Source organism: Dendronephthya gigantea, unplaced genomic scaffold, assembly GCF_004324835.1.
Source record: "Dendronephthya gigantea isolate DGI-Jeju-01 unplaced genomic scaffold, DenGig_1.0 000166F, whole genome shotgun sequence".
Classification (NCBI taxonomy): Eukaryota; Metazoa; Cnidaria; class Anthozoa; order Malacalcyonacea; family Nephtheidae; genus Dendronephthya; species Dendronephthya gigantea.
The window spans coordinates 134,650-155,393 of NW_021163176.1; the positions used below are offsets into that span (position 1 = coordinate 134,650).

At 35.9% G+C, this 20,744-nt stretch overlaps 2 protein-coding genes across 2 annotated transcripts; both read right to left on the bottom strand.

Annotated features, from left to right (window-relative positions):
* Window positions 1–342: 342 nt before the first annotated feature.
* Window positions 343–5,352, bottom strand: LOC114537851. Its single transcript, XM_028558960.1, has 4 exons — window positions 5,231–5,352; window positions 2,098–2,657; window positions 1,366–1,568; window positions 343–717 (listed from the first exon to the last, which is right to left on the bottom strand). Exons 1-4 carry the CDS (start codon window positions 5,350–5,352, stop codon window positions 343–345), a joined length of 1,260 nt encoding a protein of 419 aa, XP_028414761.1.
* Window positions 5,353–7,044: 1,692 nt separating this feature from the next.
* Window positions 7,045–20,524, bottom strand: LOC114537852. Its single transcript, XM_028558961.1, has 14 exons — window positions 20,183–20,524; window positions 18,751–19,098; window positions 17,713–18,003; window positions 16,978–17,043; window positions 16,265–16,342; window positions 15,575–15,622; window positions 15,110–15,151; window positions 11,797–11,913; window positions 10,957–11,521; window positions 10,286–10,569; window positions 9,244–9,518; window positions 8,688–8,831; window positions 8,388–8,567; window positions 7,045–7,821 (listed from the first exon to the last, which is right to left on the bottom strand). Exons 1-14 carry the CDS (start codon window positions 20,289–20,291, stop codon window positions 7,399–7,401), a joined length of 2,970 nt encoding a protein of 989 aa, XP_028414762.1. The 5' UTR covers window positions 20,292–20,524; the 3' UTR covers window positions 7,045–7,398.
* Window positions 20,525–20,744: the final 220 nt, after the last annotated feature.

Here is a 20,744-nt window from a genome sequence, read left to right on the forward strand (position 1 = left end):
GGGACGTAGATAAATACGGTCACATACATGTTTTAAATACTAGTATATTTCGCGCCATTACAGACTTGCGACGACGAAAAATAAAAAAAAAAAAAAAAAAAAATAAAAAAAAAAAAACCGGGGCGAATCTTCAACTCCGCCGCTGACGCCGGAGTAATAACACTCTTACATCTCTCTGGAATGAGTCAACTTGAATACTGAATACGTAGTTGTAAACAGTATCTTTGTATTAATTATTTTGCTTGTTAAATAAAACGATAGACCTGATTTCTATTTTGACTGACTTAATCACCGTTTAAGCTAAACAAGCTTGATACAACTGGCCCCAGATCGACCATCTCATTACACTATCGTTTCCTTTCCGATAAGAAGTTCATCAAAGTATTCCTGTATTTTGTCAACAGCGTCCTGTCTTTTCATTTTGGAAAGTGTTTCTTGAAGATGACGTAATGCATCTCTCGGACTTCTGCTTCCCTGATCATTCTCCCATTGCGCGAGAAGCGTATCTGTTGGACTTTGTATTTTCAGTGATCCCAACCATCGTATGAACTGCATTCCATAACCCAGACGATCTGCTAACATCTGATAATTTTCGATCCCGACAATTTCTATATCTAACAACTCTCTCAAGTCTTTGCGAAGTCTTGTCGGAATGAATGCCACGGTCGTGTTTTCACCGGATCCATCGTAGTTTTGTCGCTTCTCTGCCGTTTTTAACTAAAAATGGCAATGAACCACTCTGTTTTAGCAAATTGTGCCGGCTATCTCTACCAAAGTGGGAGGGCGCCTGGTGTCGGTAGCACATCTTTTGGAATGAGCGGGGAGATGGCGTCGGGTGCTTTATCGGACAAAAAAATCGAAAGTCGGTGAAGATTTTAACATGCCAAACACAATGTTATTTCACAAAACGATATCTTAGTCAGCAGCGGGACTTACAATTAATCCTAGACAAAAAACACGCGGACGCTATTTATAATGGCTAAACTTTAGGTCGATCAATTATTTTTTCGCATGTGCTGTCGTATTCCCCGCTCCCCTGTTTGGCTACAATGTTGTTGTTGGAAAAAGTATTGCAGTAGTCGCCATAACAATTCAAGTGTTCATCAACATTGTTTCGGGGAGGAGGAGGTCGGTTTTATGAAGGATATATGTAAATATTGTTAAATGTTTGTGATATAAACCATGTAATTTATTTATTTCCAAGCTTTCGGCCCGTGAGCCTGAAATTTAAAAAGCTTAGGAATAAATAAATGACACTGAACTATTTAACAACACCATGCAAAACTTCAAAGAACGATAGTGTAAATATTTGTCAATAATATTTTTTCCATGCTTGTCCCAAAGTTGTACAGCATGATGACTAACTTGAAGCTCTTCAAATTTTTGCTCCATCTTTTCAAACCGTTTCTCAATGTTTTTTATCGCATTGTCCAACTTCCTCAAGTTATCAATTTCTTCTTTGCTTTCTACCGCCATTTCCTCCACGTCACTCGACAGTTTACTAACACGTTCTAGTATCATTTTTGCTAATTCAGGATCAATCGTTGCATTCATACACAATATAACACCTTCAAAATTTGAAACAAACATTAAACTATATCAATTCAACATTGACCGCTACTAGACATTTTGGAAACGTTGGTGGCACGTACAGTAAGCATAATTAAGAATTGATGGGGATTTTAAGTCTGATCGAATAATAATACATTCGTTCGTCGTCGCCACATTTGTCGTCACTTCAGGCTAGTTGCATAGGTAATATGATGATAAAACAAAAATGTTTGTTTACAACGACAAAATAAGTTAGGACGTTGGTCCTCGACTACGAGCTTAAAAGGATTTTTAGGTGATTTTAACATATTTATGGGCATTTTTTTTGTTATGGGCATTTTTTTTCTGTTTGGCGTCGCCAAAACCCCGGTTTCTCCAAAACGTTATCGAGCGGATTGCAAACAAATTTGGGTGGGGAACTTAGGGCATTTTGAGAGTGGCTTTAAATACATAATGAATGAATAAAAAATGTAATCTCAACGTTTCCTAGGGTGTGAACGTAAATATGAAGAACACATAAAAAAATTAAGGAATAAATAAAATTACCTCTTTCTTTCCAGTCATTAAGGTCTGCTACAACTTTAGATTTATCTGCAGGATCCACTTCCCCCACTAGTTTTTCCATGCAGTCAAATCTTTTTCTAAACTTTGAATCATTCCACTCAGTAAAATTGCAATGTCCCCAAGCGTTTCGATCAACTCTAACATCTTTTGCCGCATTTTGAACATCAGCAGGAAAGATTGGAATTCTTTCAAGCAGAGTAAGCACAGCAGATGCATCACAGGTCTCGTCAAATGCGCTAAGTTTCGCCATGAAATCCTTGAGGAAGAGCTTACTAAAATCAATATGGGAGGTAACTTTGTAGTCAAATGGTTTCTTATCATTCCCATTGATGTTCTTATAGTTCATTGAAGTGGGATATTTTGAAGTAGGAAAATTGTGCTTTGTCTGAACGTCAATACCACAACTTGATACGAGGTCATTGTACTCCTTCAGAATTTCTTTATCCAGAACAGGACGTATTGCGGTGATAAGAACATGATTTAGAGCAATTCCGTAGGCACACCATCGCTTATGGTTCTCCGTTAAATTGTTTAATGCACATCTAGATGAAGGAGAAATAATTGTTTAAGACGCTTCGGATTGTCAAGGTTCGCTCGAAAGTTTAAGTCTAATGTAGTTTACCTGGGGATTTTACTATCATATAGATTATACTAAACTATGGAAATGGTTAAAATATTTATATTATTTTAACCTAATAAGAATCATTTATCGTCTTGTAGTTGTTTGGTTTATTACTTTATATGTACTTATTTAAAATTGGAATATTTTTCTTATCGGTCCAGAAAATATTTATGAAAAAAATATTCAACTTTGTAAACAGGCGATTAGAAAAATAAATTTCAAGATTTGTTAACCGGCATTTCAACAACTGACCACGCATCATTAAAATTAATACGAGATTTCCGTGAAAGGATGAATTGTTTAACCAACATCATGTACAGATTTGCCACAAGGATGTTTCGTTTCAAAGTTGTTCCAGTTCACCCAGGTCCACAGATCTTTTCTCCATTGTTATAACTTCAAGTTGTCCGTAGGGAGTCCAAATATTTTTTAAGACATATTTTTGCGTATTCTGGATTTCGCCAGATATGAAAATAATATTTTGGTACTGGTAGGTAATTCTTCAAATTATGTTGCTGTATATTCTAGCATGGTGCATTCTTATTAGTAAACATGATTAGCCAACTTAGAAAATACAACGACAGAGAAAAGATTTCACAAAGATTTCACATGTCATTAGATAAGAAATCACGTGACTGTCACGAGGCTGTCGTGTTGAGTTTTAAGCAATACCGGAAAACTCGTGAATCAAAAGAGTTATGTTGTGTATCATTTGAATAAATATGTATATGCATATATAAGATGCGAAATGACTACGTTTTATACATGAAGCCCGATAGCGGACATTTTAAACTACCTGTACAGGGTGAGTCGAGAAAACGTCGGTCCTATTCAAACGCAAATTTGCTGTAATTGCTGCTGTATCGCAGCTGCCCAAGAACGCCCCCTGTCCAGAGGCTAGTTGTAAAGAAGACTAGTTAACCTATAACTGTTCTGTAGTTAAAGCCTTAAACACATTTGTACGAGCCTTTACAGTCTGCGTATCGTACGCGGGAGTGTCCACACCAATTAGTCGGTTAAAGCGATACGGCAATAAAAATGATCTTTGTCTATTTTAAAAGAACGACATGATTATTTACAAAATTCGTTTACGGCTTTTTGTTCACTTTATCACTTCTCAAGATATTTTCGAATAAAGATATTGATAAGACTGATAATCTGATATATACAATGCCTGACATGCGTTGCGTCATATAAGCTCGGTGAAAATTCATTTTGTAACTTCAAACGATCCAGCGAATTGGTATTACAATCGCACGTATCTGAAATTATTACGTTTGAATTGTAAGAGCTAGTTCTTAACTAAAGCGTTATTTTTTCAGCTAAGCGTCAACCCTGCTTGACGTCACGTAATCAGCATTCATTATAAAGCAAGATGGCGGATTATTTTGATATCTGGTGTTTTTGATCGCCAATATCCTTGCGAAGTAAGGAAGATAAACAAATTTTATAAAAATTAGGCTTTATACTTTATAAGAGTTGCAAATTAGCCTTTTGAAGACAGAATTGGCCAATCACAGACGTATATTACTGAGTTAAGTAGGATTTATACAACTGGCCCCAGCCCCCAGCCCCAGGATGTACTGTACTTCTGTACAAGAGTAAAGTCATAAGGATGTTTAAGGTATAACATGGTTATGAAAATGGTTATGGAAGAGGCTTAATGGAAAATTTAACCAGGGGGCCTGATTACTTGATTTAATTAGTGTTAATTGTTATGAAACCACTGGCAAGTTATTCTATTTTATTACCTTTCTACTAGAAACTCAATATGCATTAATTGTCAAAAATCAATCTATATATTAAATATTAACTTAAATGTATATTATCAAAATAACTTACTCTTTATATGAATCAGTACTGCAAGAAATTTCCATTTTGCTACTTTTTCTTTTTTACTAGCTGTCAGTTGACATCATTCTCCAGTTTCAAAATTAACCTCAAAACATTGACCATTTGCTAAATTGTAAAAAAAGTCAGTGAGTGGATTTTCACATAAAGTTTATCAGCAGTATGTTTCTTTATCTCCATCTACCCAATTGATGGATTTTTTTAATGAATCTTTTGTTTTGAATTCAAGAATATAATCAATATATTAAACTTTTATTTGTTTGTTTTAGCAAACTTTGCATATATTGGTTTTTCCCTAATAAAACATAACTGAAATGAACATGTCACATTCACAAAGGGTGAGATTTACAGGTAAGGCGGATCTGTTAAGTATCCAAATTAAAGTAATGTGCTAAGGGGGACATGTCAAACCTCTTCAGACCCTTAAATTAGTTATTTCTTAAAAAAAATACTTAATTGTGTCCTAATCTTCTAGAGCAACTTAATTTGTAAGCCTTGTCATCTCATCACCCTTTATATCCTTATTGTTCCCTACACATTAGTCAATATAAAATTGTAGGCTAGTGGAAGAGACTGTAATTTTGTTCACTAAACAGTAAAAATAGTAGAACACCAAACCTTAATTCGACAAAGTGAGCATACCCCTGCGTGGAGTGATAAATAGGCTTACTGAAAAGGTATGTGCAAGGGTAGAGATATCCCAGACATATTAAAATTAAGGTTACCATGCAAGTGGCATTCTGTCCAGTCTCAATCACTCCCATTCTGAATTATCTCTTTTAAACACATACATATACTGGCACTGGTGCATCTGAACCAGTAACATTAAGTACTTTCAGTTATAGTCTGAGTTATTATAGTTAACTGCTTGAAAATTGAAATGTTAAAGCATATACTTCACCAACTGAACATAAACTAGAGTTGTACAAAGTTTAGGGCTCACAAGGGTATTCGGCAGAATCTAAATCTCTTTTGGTCTCTGCTGGAAAAAAAAATTGGAAAAGCACCAAAGGCCAATATATAATTCCATCAATTTACTCAACTAATACTGAAAATAGATATCAGACCCTATAAAGGCCATGCCAAACACTGAATATAGGAATAGGTGCTTCGAGTAACAAATTTTTACTTAGCATATGACATAGTGGCATCTCATGAGCAGGCCTATTAAGTTACATAGGCTCACACCCAAAACAAAATCAAATCATGGTCTTTCAAACAACCATATCTAACAATGCCACTATGCCATAGGAATTGCAATTGCTACGAGTTCTCACGGACGCATTTTGCTATATTATTACCCATGTCCTATAGTACTATAGTAATAGTATAGTTTAACTACACGACATTGAACTAACGACGCTGCACGTAACCACTAGTCTACAGCTTGATTGATTTTACCATATATATGACAATGCTGCGGTGCGTTTACATACGTATGTAGAAGTTGTGTTTACAATACCTGCACGCTTCTAAATTTCTTCATTTTATAGACTTGTGACCATATCATATGTTGTTTACCCTTTGAATTTTTATCTTGGTCTAAAATCACTAAATTGTATTCTGTATATATTCGACGAAGATCAGCTTCCGTGTTAGCACTTGGTTATAACTTTTATACCGGAAGAGACATCTAATACACCCTGAGTACACCTTTAGCCCCCAGTTACAGTTTACCGGGTTATGGTACCGGATTTGTCGAGTTCACTGGATTTGTCTTGATTACACGATACCGGATTGATTCAGAATACAAGCAAAATGGCGGGCAACGACGTGTTGCCCACTGCTTCCCGACCTCTGGATCAAATAGAACAGCCGTTTTACAACGTTTTGATGATCGAATTACTTACCTTGGGTGTTTCTACGTTCCGCCAGCCGACTGTGTTCAAATGTGCCCTATACACTTTGTATGGTTGAACTGCCTTATGAAACTGATAGTATTTTTTAACGTACAACTGCCAAAAAAAATCCGGACCGTACAGGCCATAACTCGAAGGCCATTATGTATGAATTAAATGGCAATTATAGCGCACAAGCGACAGCCATTTTGTCAACAGAAATGTTCCGGATCATTTTCCTGTCACATCCATATATATATATATATATATATATTATATTATATATATATATATATATATATATATATATATATATATATATATATAAATGTTCCGGATCATTTTCCTGTCACATCCATATATATATATATATTATATATATATATATATATATATATATATATATATATATATATATATATACATATATATATATATATATATGTATATGTATCATGTGATCAAAACTACACGTTGGAAGTATATTCTTCATAAAATGTTTGACACTAACTCGTTAAGTCTTAATTGTCCCTGACAACCTTGTTTACAATATAGGCAGTTTGCATGCACACATGCTGCTTTTACAGTTAACATTATAATCCTTTATACATGCATCTAATTCAGAAATTCAAGACTGTATACAAAGCGCTCATCCTTAATCCTTAAACCTAAAATTTACTCTTATCACACGTACTTTGAGTACACATTGAAAATACTTTCGTTACCTAGATCAAAATTATTTTGCCCCATTTATTATGGAAGTATGGGCATTAGAACTTATAGAGCTATACAGTATCATGTCTTCAGTTGTTAACGAAAACGCTCAGAATCTTGCCATTTATTTTATTAACTGAACAGTCCACTTTAACAAAAGTCATCTAAGCCATTATTGAAAACACCCAAAAAGGACTGAGCAGAAGGAATTGGAATGAGCTACGGGGCCTAGATTTACGGCTCTGATCGACTATATCCTTACACCGTCGTTTCCTTTCCGATAAGAAATTCATCAAAGCATTCCTGTATTTTGTCCACAGCGTCCACTCTATTCATTTTAGAAAGTGTTTCTTGAAGATGACGTAATGCATCTCTCGGACTCCTGCTTCCCTGATCATTCTCCCATTTCATGAGAAGCGTATCTGTTGGACTGCGTATATTCGGTGATCCCAACCATCGTATGAACTGCAGGTCATAACCCAGACGATCTGCTAACATCTCATAATTTCCTATCCCGACAATTTCTATATCTAACAATTCTCTCAAGTCTTTGCGAAGTCTTGTCGGAATGAATGCCACGGTCGTGTTTTCACCGGATCCAGCGTAGCCTGAGGAAGAAGTAGAAGGAATTCTGGCTTCGGCAGGAGCGTTGTTTTGTTGTTTCTGTTGTGCTGTTTTGACCTAACAATAGGACCATTATTCTTTAGTAAACTGGTATATTGTGCGGCCTTTCTCTGCCGGAGGTGGGTAGGGTACTTTGGTATCGATAACACATCTTTTTGAATGAAGCAGTGAATTGGATCCGACATTATCGGACAAAAAATCAAAAGTTGGTGAAGATTTTAACACTTGTTATATTTCACCGAACAAAATCTTAGTCAGCCGCGAGATCTAGCCGGAATGATTCATAAATTCCTTCAAGCAATTTATAACGTTCTCAGTCATCTCAAGGCCCTGTTACAAGTTGCAGTTTTTCCTGAAATGCAATTCTACTTTTGAGAGATGTAAATTTGGCAAGTACGAAACTTTTATTTTTATTACGCTCTATGTACGTCTCTTACACCTACATTTTGAATACTCTGCACTAATTTACATCTCTTAAAATTAGGATTGCAGTGCAACTTGCAAGAAATTGCACCGTGTAACATGGTCTTCACTGCTGCCTTTTTATCTTTTGTTGCCCTAAAACATCGATCAAATATTTTGTTAATAAGTAATAAATAATTACTTTCAAATGTAAAGATTACCTCCGCCTCAAAATGCACCGAGATGGTAATATCAACAGGTTTATCAAATTTGCAAGCATCTTGAGAAGCTCTAAATTTGCAAAATATCTTTTGCGGTCTCGTGTCCTCGTGTTGAAAAACGAAAGTCAGGTTAGGAGTTGCCAACTGGGGACAATAACGCAACACTTCGTAACCTTGAGTCTAAAAATGTAATCGAATAGCATAGAAAATTTCACGACATTGATTGGCATTCTTAGAAAAATTATCCTAAGCAAATTTTGAAATCAAGTTAGGATTTGAACAACATATTTTCTACGGTACCTGAACATTACCGCCTCGTATCTTCCACTCCTCACTGATATCAATTGCTTCCACTTTGATATCACCACCTTCCTTGTAGAAAATTTTTGTTTTTTCGCTATCACCAAGAGTTCCTCGAAGTTGTTGCTCATGTTTTTCGACTTCCTGTCATTCAATAAAACGCGTTGTTAGGGTCACAGCAAAGGGGGTATTTCCTATGAGGGTGTGATCGGCCCCCGAGTATCCGAAGTCTGTATTTGACACATTTTTTAATGAAACTTTTCTAAACACACTGTGATAACAGTAACATATTTATAATTGGGTTCATTTATTGAACCAAAATATAAGTGAAATAACCAATGTTTGAGTTGTTTTTACCGAGTAAAATGGATCAATAAGAGATGAATACGAGACAATCTTTTGTTTGACAATTTGTTTTTGCAAAGCATGCACTTTTTGCATAGCACAACATTGCAAAAAAATTTTCCACCACACATTGAAGATCGTCCATTATGCTGTGTTGAGAAAGTTTACCGTCATGCATCCCTGTATATAAGTTTGGAATTATAATACTTACCCGTTGGCTGATCGTGAAGTTTTCTACCCACGGAGAAAAGTAAACTCTCACTTTGAAGTCTTCATTAGGTTGATGAAAGCTAGTATGGTAGGCCGCCAGATTGAAGATTTTGGCATGTCCTTTCCCCTCGATTACGTACCACGAGAAGTGTTGAACAAACAGGCTGAAATGCCGTTTTCCCATGTGGCAAAACACATCTTTTTGTTCTTCTCCATTAGCGTCGAAAACCTCTTTCCAGACGGGAGCATCCTCTGGCGCTGTGTCACTGCAATGAACTAGAAGAAAGGAAAGTAATAATTCGCCATGAGTGATAATAAGACACACAAGACCTTGTCTGGGCGGCTATCTTTAATTTTTATCTTAATTTATTGTTCAAATGGTCTATTGACTCTTAAGAAATTATTCTTACATTGCTATTATTGTTTAAACGCATGTGGATCAATTACGAAAATTAGCGCGAAAAGTACCCCAAAAATGGCGGATATTCGTCATCGTGAGCAGTGGCGTAGGAAGGGGGGGGCACTGGGGGCACGTGCCCCCCCAAAAATTTTTCAAGAGACCAAAAGTGCCCTTTTTTTGAAAAAATAATCCTTAATTTTCCCAATAATCCTTAAATTGAGAGGGGTTTGTGGCCATTTCAGAGGCCTATATCTCAAAATTTTCTCGGGGGAGCATGCCCCCGGACCCCCCTAGCAGTACAAAGCCCAAGAAATACGAATCAAACCGTCCTTGTATATCTTTATTAACCATTTTAACCGCCGTTTTTATTAACCAAAAGTGCCCCCAGACGCTAGTGCCCCCCCAACCTCTGGATGCTTCCTACGCCCTTGATCGTGAGAAAGGCTAATTCACCAAGATTTAACGAGATGACAGTACGTCGGTCTACAGTTGTCGGTCTCAAAACTAACTGAAACTTTTTATTTTGAAGCGCTTAATCTGTATAATCATACTATTGTTGTTTAATAACTGTATAAGCGCCTAATTCACCAGTATTTTATAGATAAAGGTTATCATAGCCTAATACATATGGTAAAATTCAAACCTTTAAACTCTTTTTCCGACTCGTCACCAACCGCCAGACAGTGGGGCAAGATGAGAAGAACGTGTTTTTTGAATCGTAATCCATGTGGACCGCACATTACAACTGGAGTGAGCATACTGGCTCTAAATTGTTTCGGAATAAAATCTGAATTTCCCGTCAATGCGAGTTGAATTACTTCCTCTCTGCCGAAATCTAAAGCTCCTTCTGGAATAACTATTCTTATTCCCGTGCCAGGTAAGGCGACTTCACCTCCAGTATGGTTAATCAGAGAACTTGCAAAGTACCTTTAAAATTAAAAAAGTTTAAAAACACAGATATCCAAACAATAGCTTTGTTACAAGCACTTTTGCATGATTCGAGCATTTCCGCCAAAACTTTTTAGGTACAGCATTTTTGTAAAGCATTTTACTTTTCTAAGCTGAACGGGAAGGAATTTCGTTTTGAGCTTGTTTGCAAATATGCTTACATTTTTTAGGCTAATATAAGCCATCAATTTACCGGTGAAGTATTCAATATTCTTGCATTCTGATTGGCTTACTGAAAATGTTAACAAAGCTGCTGATTGGGTAAAACGAAGTGCATTCCAAGTTTTCGGTCACTTGCTATTGTACAATGTAAATATAATTATATTGTTATGCAAATAAAAAAGAATTAAAAATGCAAATTTTTACCTTTCATCAGCATTTGGAGGAACTGAAATCAACCCATTCAACAGCGCTGACGTCTTTGAGTTTGTTGAAATATCATCTTTAGTAGCATCGAAACTTTTACTATCAGAAAAGGGGTCGGCAGTGGGGCAGAAGGTAAATACATCTGATGGATTATATTCAGAAAATGAGTTAAACGATCCGGAGGAGTTCAGAATATCACGCTGTTTTGATGACGTTTCACTTAGATCCGACGATGTTATACTGTGTTTACATGGTGTATTTAAAGCGCGGGTTTTTTCTGGATCATGAAAACTAGAAGCGCGAAGAAAACTTGACGAAGAAGGAAATGAAGCTTCAGGATCGCGTTGATATTCCTGGATGCTTGAATTTCCTGATAAATTAATGATTTCGTCGTCCTTTTCTGGTTTAGAAATCACATCGGGCAACGCCACTAGTTTACCAAAAAGTGGATCATCTTGGTTAGGAACAGATTTGTGGTTGTAAATATTGCACAATGGTGCCGCTTGACAAGGATGAAAGTCTGGGCCAAGGTGATTAACAGAATTTAACCGTCCTGTGTCTGCACCTAGTGAAAGGACAAGTTTGTTCACATTTTAGCACTGCATGCCTGCTCCAAGTCGTCGTAACAATTTGGAAGAAGCTATTAACAACGTTAACTTGTAGCAAATTCCGATGGTTTAAGTTACCACAGCCTTGGAAATACAAGCTTGTAGCAATATTTCTGGATCAGGTTTGTACCAGACTTGGTGGAACAGCCTTGCAACAATTTTTTTTATTGTCACACACTTGTAGAAACGCTCGGATATACAAAATATAAGTATAAAGTATAAGTATACTTACCATTTGATGCATGCAGTCTTTTAAGGAGGTTTGGAATACATTTGATCGAAGCAAATAATACGAGAAAAACTAGGCATGATAGAGAGACAACTACTGCTATCACGGTTATCTTTTCTCCTGCAATATATTTTAAAAAAATAACATGTTAGTGCATTTTATATGACGCGTTGAAAAGTTGTGGATGTGACCAGAAACATTTTTCCTTATCTAGTGCAACAATGCTAAATATCTGTTGAAATCTCTTCCAATGTAAGTTACATGCTTTGGATCAGGTCATCCAAATACAACCAGAACACACGTTATATTCATTTTTATATTTAACAATCGGCCAAAGGCGAGGTGATTATCGGGGAATATTCACCGAGACAAGATCGAGGTGAATATTCACCGATAATTACCGAGCCTAGGGCGAATAATTGTTTTAGTACTTTTGTACAAGTGAATTGACACACTATGGACCTGAATATCCTGTCATGTTTTATTATTTTTATCACCTAAAAAAAATTGCATGCGCGCCGGTAAGGCACGTACATCATGTGACCAAATTACAATTTGCATTAAACATTCGCGTCCAGCAAACATTCAACCTACAATCGAGTTCATTTACAGTATAGATCATTCGTCTCATTCATTCATCTCCAGAATGCCCATATCTTTAATTACTATCTAATAGGGTAGAAAAATTAGAAATTTTTGGGCCTACAGATGTTATTCTTAGGGCTATGGACCGTCACGTCTTATACGGTCGAGGGCATAATTCGCCCAATTAGTTGGAAATATCAGGGCTCGAAAACGCTATAATAAAAATGAGTCCCATGTGTGATACAGGGCTTGACCGTTTGATAGTTAGCATGTTAATTATATATATTTTAACAAACACAGCGTTCTTATTTAGCTGAATTAGCTATAGGGTAATCCGCCACTGGGTGAATTTCGCTTTGTTGTGCATACCATTCTGTTCAAAAATATTTTTGACAATTTATTAACAAAGCCACTCTACGTGGTAAAGTTTTCATTTTTTGACTTCATATCTCGAAAAAGCTTCAATGCAAATTTTGTGACATCTATTGTATTTTGTGGGACTGCATTTTCTTTAAACTCGCTTATCTCTTTGTAAGAAAAGTCCACAAAACGGCTAGCCGCCATTTTGCAATTTCGGTTTTGTTATATAGTCACCTGAAGGTGATTATAACAGCATAATACGTCAAATTTGATCAATCAGAATGTAGGATTTGTACGGTGGCTCACAGGGGCCACCCATATAAATACGTAAATACCAATCCACAAAAATTCAAAACACAATTTAAATATTTCGAAAGGCACTTTACATGTTTTCAGACGCACTTTAAAAATTTTTAAACGCACTTTAAGTTTTCCAACACACTTTAAATTTTCCAACACACTTTAAATTTTCCAACACACTTTAAATTTTCTAACACACTTTAAATTTTCTAACACACTTTAAGTTTTCCAACACACTTTAAGTTTCTCAAACGCACTTTAAATATGTTCAAACACACTTTAAGTTTTCCAACACACTTTAAATTTTTGAACGCACTTTAATTACATGCGGGCTCATCGCATAATTACGCGCATGCGCAAGTCAAGGTTACTTTATTTTCTTTTTTATCCCGTCGTGCGCGGTGCGTTTTTTCGCTCAATCTAATTGAACTTAAAAGCTCGAAGGAAAGCAAGGAGTCGAAGATATAAGCAGTACATAATTGATCATTATGAGTTGTGCAGGGTGCGGCAATGCTGCGGCTGATGCAGAAACGTATTGTGAGAATTGTGTATCGAAGAAAGAGACTACGGATCTTATTGTTAATTATTTTAACCGTGGATACCCATATGGAGAAACTGTTGTTCTTCTAAATAGTTCTGGCGTATCGACGTCTTTAAGAACACTAAAACGTCGTTTAAAGTCGTTAGGTTTAAAGGGAAAGGGGCAGGTCATTGATGAGCAACATTTACGAACAGTAATTCAAGAAGAAGTTGAAGGAGCAGGAAGGCTGTCTTGATATAGAAGTATTTGGCATGCTTTGAGGCTTCGCCACCATATTAACGTTAGTCGTCATGTCGTAGCGAAAATAATGTAAGAGATTGATCCAGAGGGTGTCCAAATGCGAAAGGCGAGACGATTACATCGTCGATTATCAGTTATGTTGATACGATTACATCGTCGATTATCAGTTATGTTGATCTTCCCTTCAATTCATTCAATTTTTTTTTTGAAACCTCCATTAAACAGCTATCACCACTACAATAGTTGGGAAGGAAATACAGCACATCAGGAATTCCAGACACTGTTTCATTCTGGGGCTTGCGTATATAATGGATATTCCAGTGCTCTTTCACTTTAGTTAAATCATCCTGAAGTATCTTGTTGAAACAATACCATAATGCTTCCATGTGATATGTGTTGCCAATTTCCAATATTCCTTGTTCTATCATGTCTTGGAAGAAGTCAATCCACCAGCCTGACCTGTTTCGTCGTAAATATGACCACCAAGCCTCTATTCTCTGGTTTGCTGGAGATGAACCATATGCATGAGCTTTTTCCCCAGCCCATTCATCATTACCATCTGACCTTAGATAGCACTGCATAGCACACATAAGAACGTTTTCAGTTCCACAGTCTGTACGGAATGCGCATAGGGATAGGCATACCGATACACAATTCTCACAGTACGTTTTTGCATCAGCCGCAGCATTGCCGCACCCTGCACAACTCATAATGATCAATTATGTACAGCTTATATCTTCGACTCCTTGCTTTCCTGTGAGCTTTTAAGTTCAATTAGATTGAGCGAAAAAACGCACCGCGCACGACAGGATAAAAAAGAAAATAAAGTAACCTTGACTTGCGCATGCGCGTAATTATGCGATGAGCCCGCATGTAATTAAAGTGCGTTCAAAAATTTAAAGTGTGTTAGAAAACTTAAAGTGTGTTTGAACATATTTAAAGTGTGTTTGAGAAACTTAAAGTGTGTTGGAAAACTTAAAGTGTGTTAGAAAATTTAAAGTGTGTTTAAAAATTTAAAGTGTGTTGGAAAACCTAAAGTGCGTTTAAAAATTTTTAAAGTGTGTTGGCACATATTCAAAGTGCGTTTGAAAACATGTAAAGTGCCTTTCGAAATATTTAAATTGTGTTTTGAATTTTTGTGGATTGGTATTTACGTATTTATATGGGGTGGCCCCTGTGAGCCACCGTAGATTTGTTATATTCACTTGTGCAAAAATACTAAAGAGTGTTAATTTCCAAACAGATTTTGAGTACCATACTGGTGCGAAAAGATATTATATATATACATACCGGACTTGCCTTCTTTATTTTCACTTTCGTTATCTAATTCTTCTAAACAACAAAAGAAGTTAAAAGCACAAATTAATTATATTTGTATAAATTTTATAGTATGAGATACTACTTTTGAAGAATTAAGCTGTCGATTATTTGACCATGCAGTATATAGACAGTGTTAACAAAAGATATTCAGTAAATAATTGGCATCATTATAAGCGAATGTCAACAGAGATCCGCCTTTAAATTAAAAAAATAAACTTGTGGTTTTCTAATCTGATAACCGACTAAATTAATTCAAATTAAAGTTGTTGGCATGCAAACATCACGAAGCTTTAAATTTCTGTCATATCAATATTTAACAATCAACATTTCATTGAATGAAAACATGTAATTTTGCAATTTTTTAATGCCGCATTTACGCTGTATGATTAAAGTTGGGACTTAAATACAGACAAAGTATAGGTGCATGTACCTCACCTTTGTTATCATACAAAGTTATATTGTTTCCCTTGATGAAATCGGCAGCTATAATAGAAAAATAAGTTCAGAACAACGACATAGCTCGTATTATCGTTTCCGGTTTGGTATTTTTCGATCAGGGGCAAGATTACTGAACAAAAAAGGCATGCAACATTGTTGTGGTGGACCCGTTGATTTCTTTGTTTCAAACAAAGAAAACTAAGGTTATGGTAGTAATATTTGGATAATTTATTCAGTAATATGGCAAACCTTGTTTAGAATCCTTCGCTATTCTAAGCTACCATCAAATTTTTAATTGGCATGTAAATTATCATAAAAAATGACTGGGCTGAGGCCACTGCATGGCTGTTACATAGTTTACGCACATACAGGGTGTCTAAAAAAACGCAACCACTTAAATATGCAAGAACATTACTACGGCTCTAAAGCGCAATAGATAGGCACCTTTGGGAATTGAAAATGGCTCTTAATCCTTAATTTAAAATGCTAAAAGTCATTTTAGCTGAACTATGGAGTATGGTGCAAACCCGAACAATATTGATATTCTTGCATATTTAAGTAGTTGCGTTTTTTTGAGACACCCTGTAGTGTGTTCGTGTGTCTGCCTGCGCGTGACGAATCAATTGCCAATTAGAAGTATTGTTCTGCATTGTAATGAAGGTCTATATATTAAGGTGGTTTAGTTACCAGTTTCCTCTGTTCTTTTCCTGGTATTGACGGTAATGCTTGGGATTTTCGATATTTCAGTTGTAGCAATGTGATTGACTAGTGTAAAATACAACGTTTTTTATTGATACAGAAATGCAAACTTAACACACATTATATTAATTTCGGCATTATATCTCTATAAAGATTTACCGAAGTTCTCTCTTAAGGACTGTTCATCACAGATCGATGTTGTTAAGGTATTCGTGGTTTTATATAGGTCTCACACCAAAAACATTATCAAATTATTTATCACCATGCAATACGTAAGTTAAAACCTAGTAACCAAATGGATGTAGGCCAACGTGGTTTTGTGTGTAGGGCAGAGATAAAGTTAACTTTGTTCCTGTCCTAACACTCACTCAAACATATAACGTGACACAAGACTCTCCTAGGCTGACACAAGACTGGCTTAGGTCGCAATTTGGTCGCGTCGAATGCAGTTGAAACAATAGATAGTGAGATGATAAAAATATAGGCCTAATTACCATCTCACTATCTATTGTTCGAATTGCATTTCACGCGACCAAAGTGAGACGTATAACGTAGGTCTTAGTTCTATACGTGTAATATTAGTGAAAAGTTTAGGATTCTAGCATGCAGATGTGTGTCTCAAGAAGCAAGCGATGCGAAGAGAGAACATTTAAAGTTAATTTAAACGTGTTGACATTCTTCTCCTAAGTAGCTATCCTTACCCGTGAAATGATTTGTCTTGATTATAATTTGTCGCTTGGATCCATTTTTAAAGATAGCTTCGGGTTCTGAAAATAGTTTGTTTATATGTATGTAAACACTGCACAAAAGAAGGTTCTTTCTTAAGCCCCGTTTACACGGTACAAACTTAAATCGGTTTAAATTGAACTCGTTTAACTGGCACCATAACTGCGTTTACATGACCACTTTAAGAAATTTTAAAATGATCCGGGTAGTTTAATCCACCTTGCGCAGGTAGTGCAAAGTAATCCCGCTTAATTTACACCGATTCGAAAGATCAAAGATCAAGTTAAACCAGATTAACTGTGACCGTGTAAACGGGGCTTTAGATATATTATTATAACTTCATAGTTTAATTTAACATAGCATGCACCAATTAGACTTACGATAATTTGCTAAACGCCATGAGAAGAATAGGTTTACTCGTGCTTTAAAAAAGGACTTAGCGTTCATTCAATTCAAAACTACCCAATTTCAAAATTAGCATTTAAAGAGTGGTGTAATAAGTTTCATTCACTTTTCAGCAACATTTTTTATCGGTATACAGAACAGTATCAAACAGTATCCACATTTTTGTGTAGCCAGTGGTGTTTATAATATATCACGATTAAGCCGTTTTTCTTCATATTTTAATGCATTTGTCATTGAGGGTAAACCAAATGAAATTTTTTTGTTGGACAGAAGATGATAAAATGAATATTGAAAATTAATCTTACCATAAAATTCAACTTCGTAAATTCCTCCTTTCTCCATTCCAGCAGCATTTCTGGCTAAACATTGATAACTTCCAGAACCACTTAAATTAGTCCTACTTATGACTAAACTACGATTTTTTTGTCGATATCTCACGTTCTTGATGACGGTAATCTCGCTGGTATTCAGCAGAAGCTGATTTTTATACCAGGTAATTTTCGGCTGAGGGAAGCCAGTTATGGGGCAAACAAGATGGATGTTCTTCTCTTCGTTAATTCGTCTTCGCAAAAACGTCTTTGTGGTTGTTTCGCTCCCTAAGTAATATAGATAAGTTAAAGGCTGAGAAATATGTCCAACGAACTCCTAAAGCAAATATATTTCATTATCTAAATGTCAGTAACAAACAAACTATCATAGCAATAATTTGCGATGCGTCTTTGTGATTCCGTTTCAAAATGCTTTTCCCCCTGGTGTACATTGTGAACTCTTACCAAAAATGCGGTTTGGAGATCCAGGGGTCGGTTGCTCGAAAGGCGTTTAGCTTAAACGGTGGATAAGCCAAATTTCAAAAACATTCTTACAGACGTTGTGAATGATTGAGCCTGCATCTTGTGCATTAAATATGCACTTCCATTGAAAATTAAACTATTTACATCGAAATATTTCAGCTCAGTTGTTCAATAAATAGATCATTTTGTTTTCCATTTTGAACTTATCCAACCGTTTAAGCTGAACGCCTTTCGAACAAACGGCCCCAGTCTATACTATATAAGAATTTTGAAGACGCTACATGCCGGTATAAATCTCGCAGCCCTGTTACAAAAAGCTTAATCTACTAGTCAACATGTGGTGCCTCGAGTGAAACAAGTCCAGCAATTCTAAATTCCTATTTTTCCCTTTGAATTTTACAATTAGATTGTAACATTTCAAATGGGTTAAATTGAAATGACAGCCATGCCATTATTGCCATAGCCATATAGCCAATTTTAACAAATTCCGTGCCAATAAATCGAGTGTAGACAGTGTAAACGGGGCTAATATGAGGATTCAAGGTTACATACCATGATTTATGATTTTAACTGAAGCTTTGCTTTTTACATTCTCCGGCAATGCTTGCTCTTTTATCCAGCAAAAGCAGGTGAAATTAGCAAGATTTTCGACTTGCTTCGAAAGGATTCTACGAACTCTGTGTGAACAACCACGACCTTGGAAATACTCGTCATCCGAGTTGCATTCGCCGGCGTCATTTGAACTACGGGAATTTTCAAGATCAGGTGGATCGTCAAGTGCCGGGCACACGATTTTGAAACTAAGAGCTGCAATCGGCGCACGACACGAGACGTCTATCGCAGATACACTTGGCTTTGAGATGTACGATATTTCCACGAGTTGCGAGTCTTGTGCAAGTGCTAAAAAAGTGTAGCAATTAAATTGTATGGTTTCAAATACAAAGTTTTCACATATGGTTTCACGGCTTGCATTTTCTTCGTAAAACCTAGTCTAATGAAATTGTATGCATGGTATTTTGGAATTTATATTTCATGGAGCTTATGAAACTTGTATTTCATACTTTTGGAAAGACACTAACGATAAAAGTCTCTTTAGATATGCCTCTCTCGATCGAGCAAGCTTAATTTCAAAGATAATTTCCACAGAGATTGAATTTGGGTTATAACCCTGGGTATGAAACCTGAATACACCATTCAAACTATATATACTCGTATTTCAGACGCAGACATGAAATTCTAAACATTTGCGTATGATAACATGCCCAGGCATAGATTATTTTGTGTGACTGAATAATTCGTTTCTCTGTTGTAATATGCGATGATGATATTCTCTTCAAAGTCGTTTGGGATGGAAATGAAATTGATTGCGTGCACATATAGTTGAAATATTATTATATTACTAACTTTTGATCTATTGCACCATCAAGGAAGCTGTAAAAAAAGTATTCGTATGCATGTCATCTGAATTTTTTCACGAAAAGTATGTGATGTAAAACTCGTAATCAAACGAGGAAAGCGGACTCAACATTTGATTATGAAGCTCCAAATAGTATATAAAATTGCAACGGGCTATAATCTATATCTCAGCATTTATCATGAAAGTTTATTGCGTGTCTTTTAATTTTCCATCAACAGTGTCTTATGACCGTAATTATACAGAGGGATTTTCCCTTGAAGTCTTAATATTAAGGTCTTTCATCGGATATTTGACATGAAATTTCGCGTGTTTTTGGCCAGTTATATCTCTTTCTAAAACAGTCTGTTTTATTGTCTTGTTAACGATTGCAAACACACTGCAAATATCGACTGGTTGCCTACGCAGTGTGCTTACTAATCAAATTTAGAGCTCTTAGATTGTTGCCTTATCAAATTGCCTTATGAAAATATTCATACGGACTCGCGAAACAATATACTTACAATTGATACTCGTGGTAATATAGCCTACTCAAATTCATACACAAAAATCGTATAAAAGTTCTCGTACCTTTCTTCCTTTCGATATGTTGTTGCACTAAGTTGTGTTCAGTGTTGACATTCCTGGAAATTGATATTACTGCCAAAATCCAAATAGCGATAGACATTGATTTCCGCATGGTAGTACTTTATAGGCGACTTGAAAGGATGCGGCGACGATATTCAATGAAGTCCTTCAGGCTTTAGCGTTGTATGGTTAAGATTGTATCCAAACAATCTGTTCGAAATGTTTTGTGTTAAACAGTAACCATGGGGGTCTAAGCTATTATTACCGGATATTACCAAGTACAATGTTATTTAATATAACTTTTGTTAGCAGAGTGGCTAATATTTAAAGGAGATAAGCCCTATAATTACTGCAATAATTTCAATGTCAATCATTTGATAAAGAGTTTTAACTTAATAATTTGCATAGCCATAGAAAGCATAATGTTTAATCAGCGAGAAAAACAATCAAGTCATATGACGTATATTATATATTTTCAACTCCTTATATGGGAGCATATGAATCCCAATAAATATTTTTGAAATAATAAGTAAATAGTCCAGTTACGTTGCGAGTTCAGTGACGT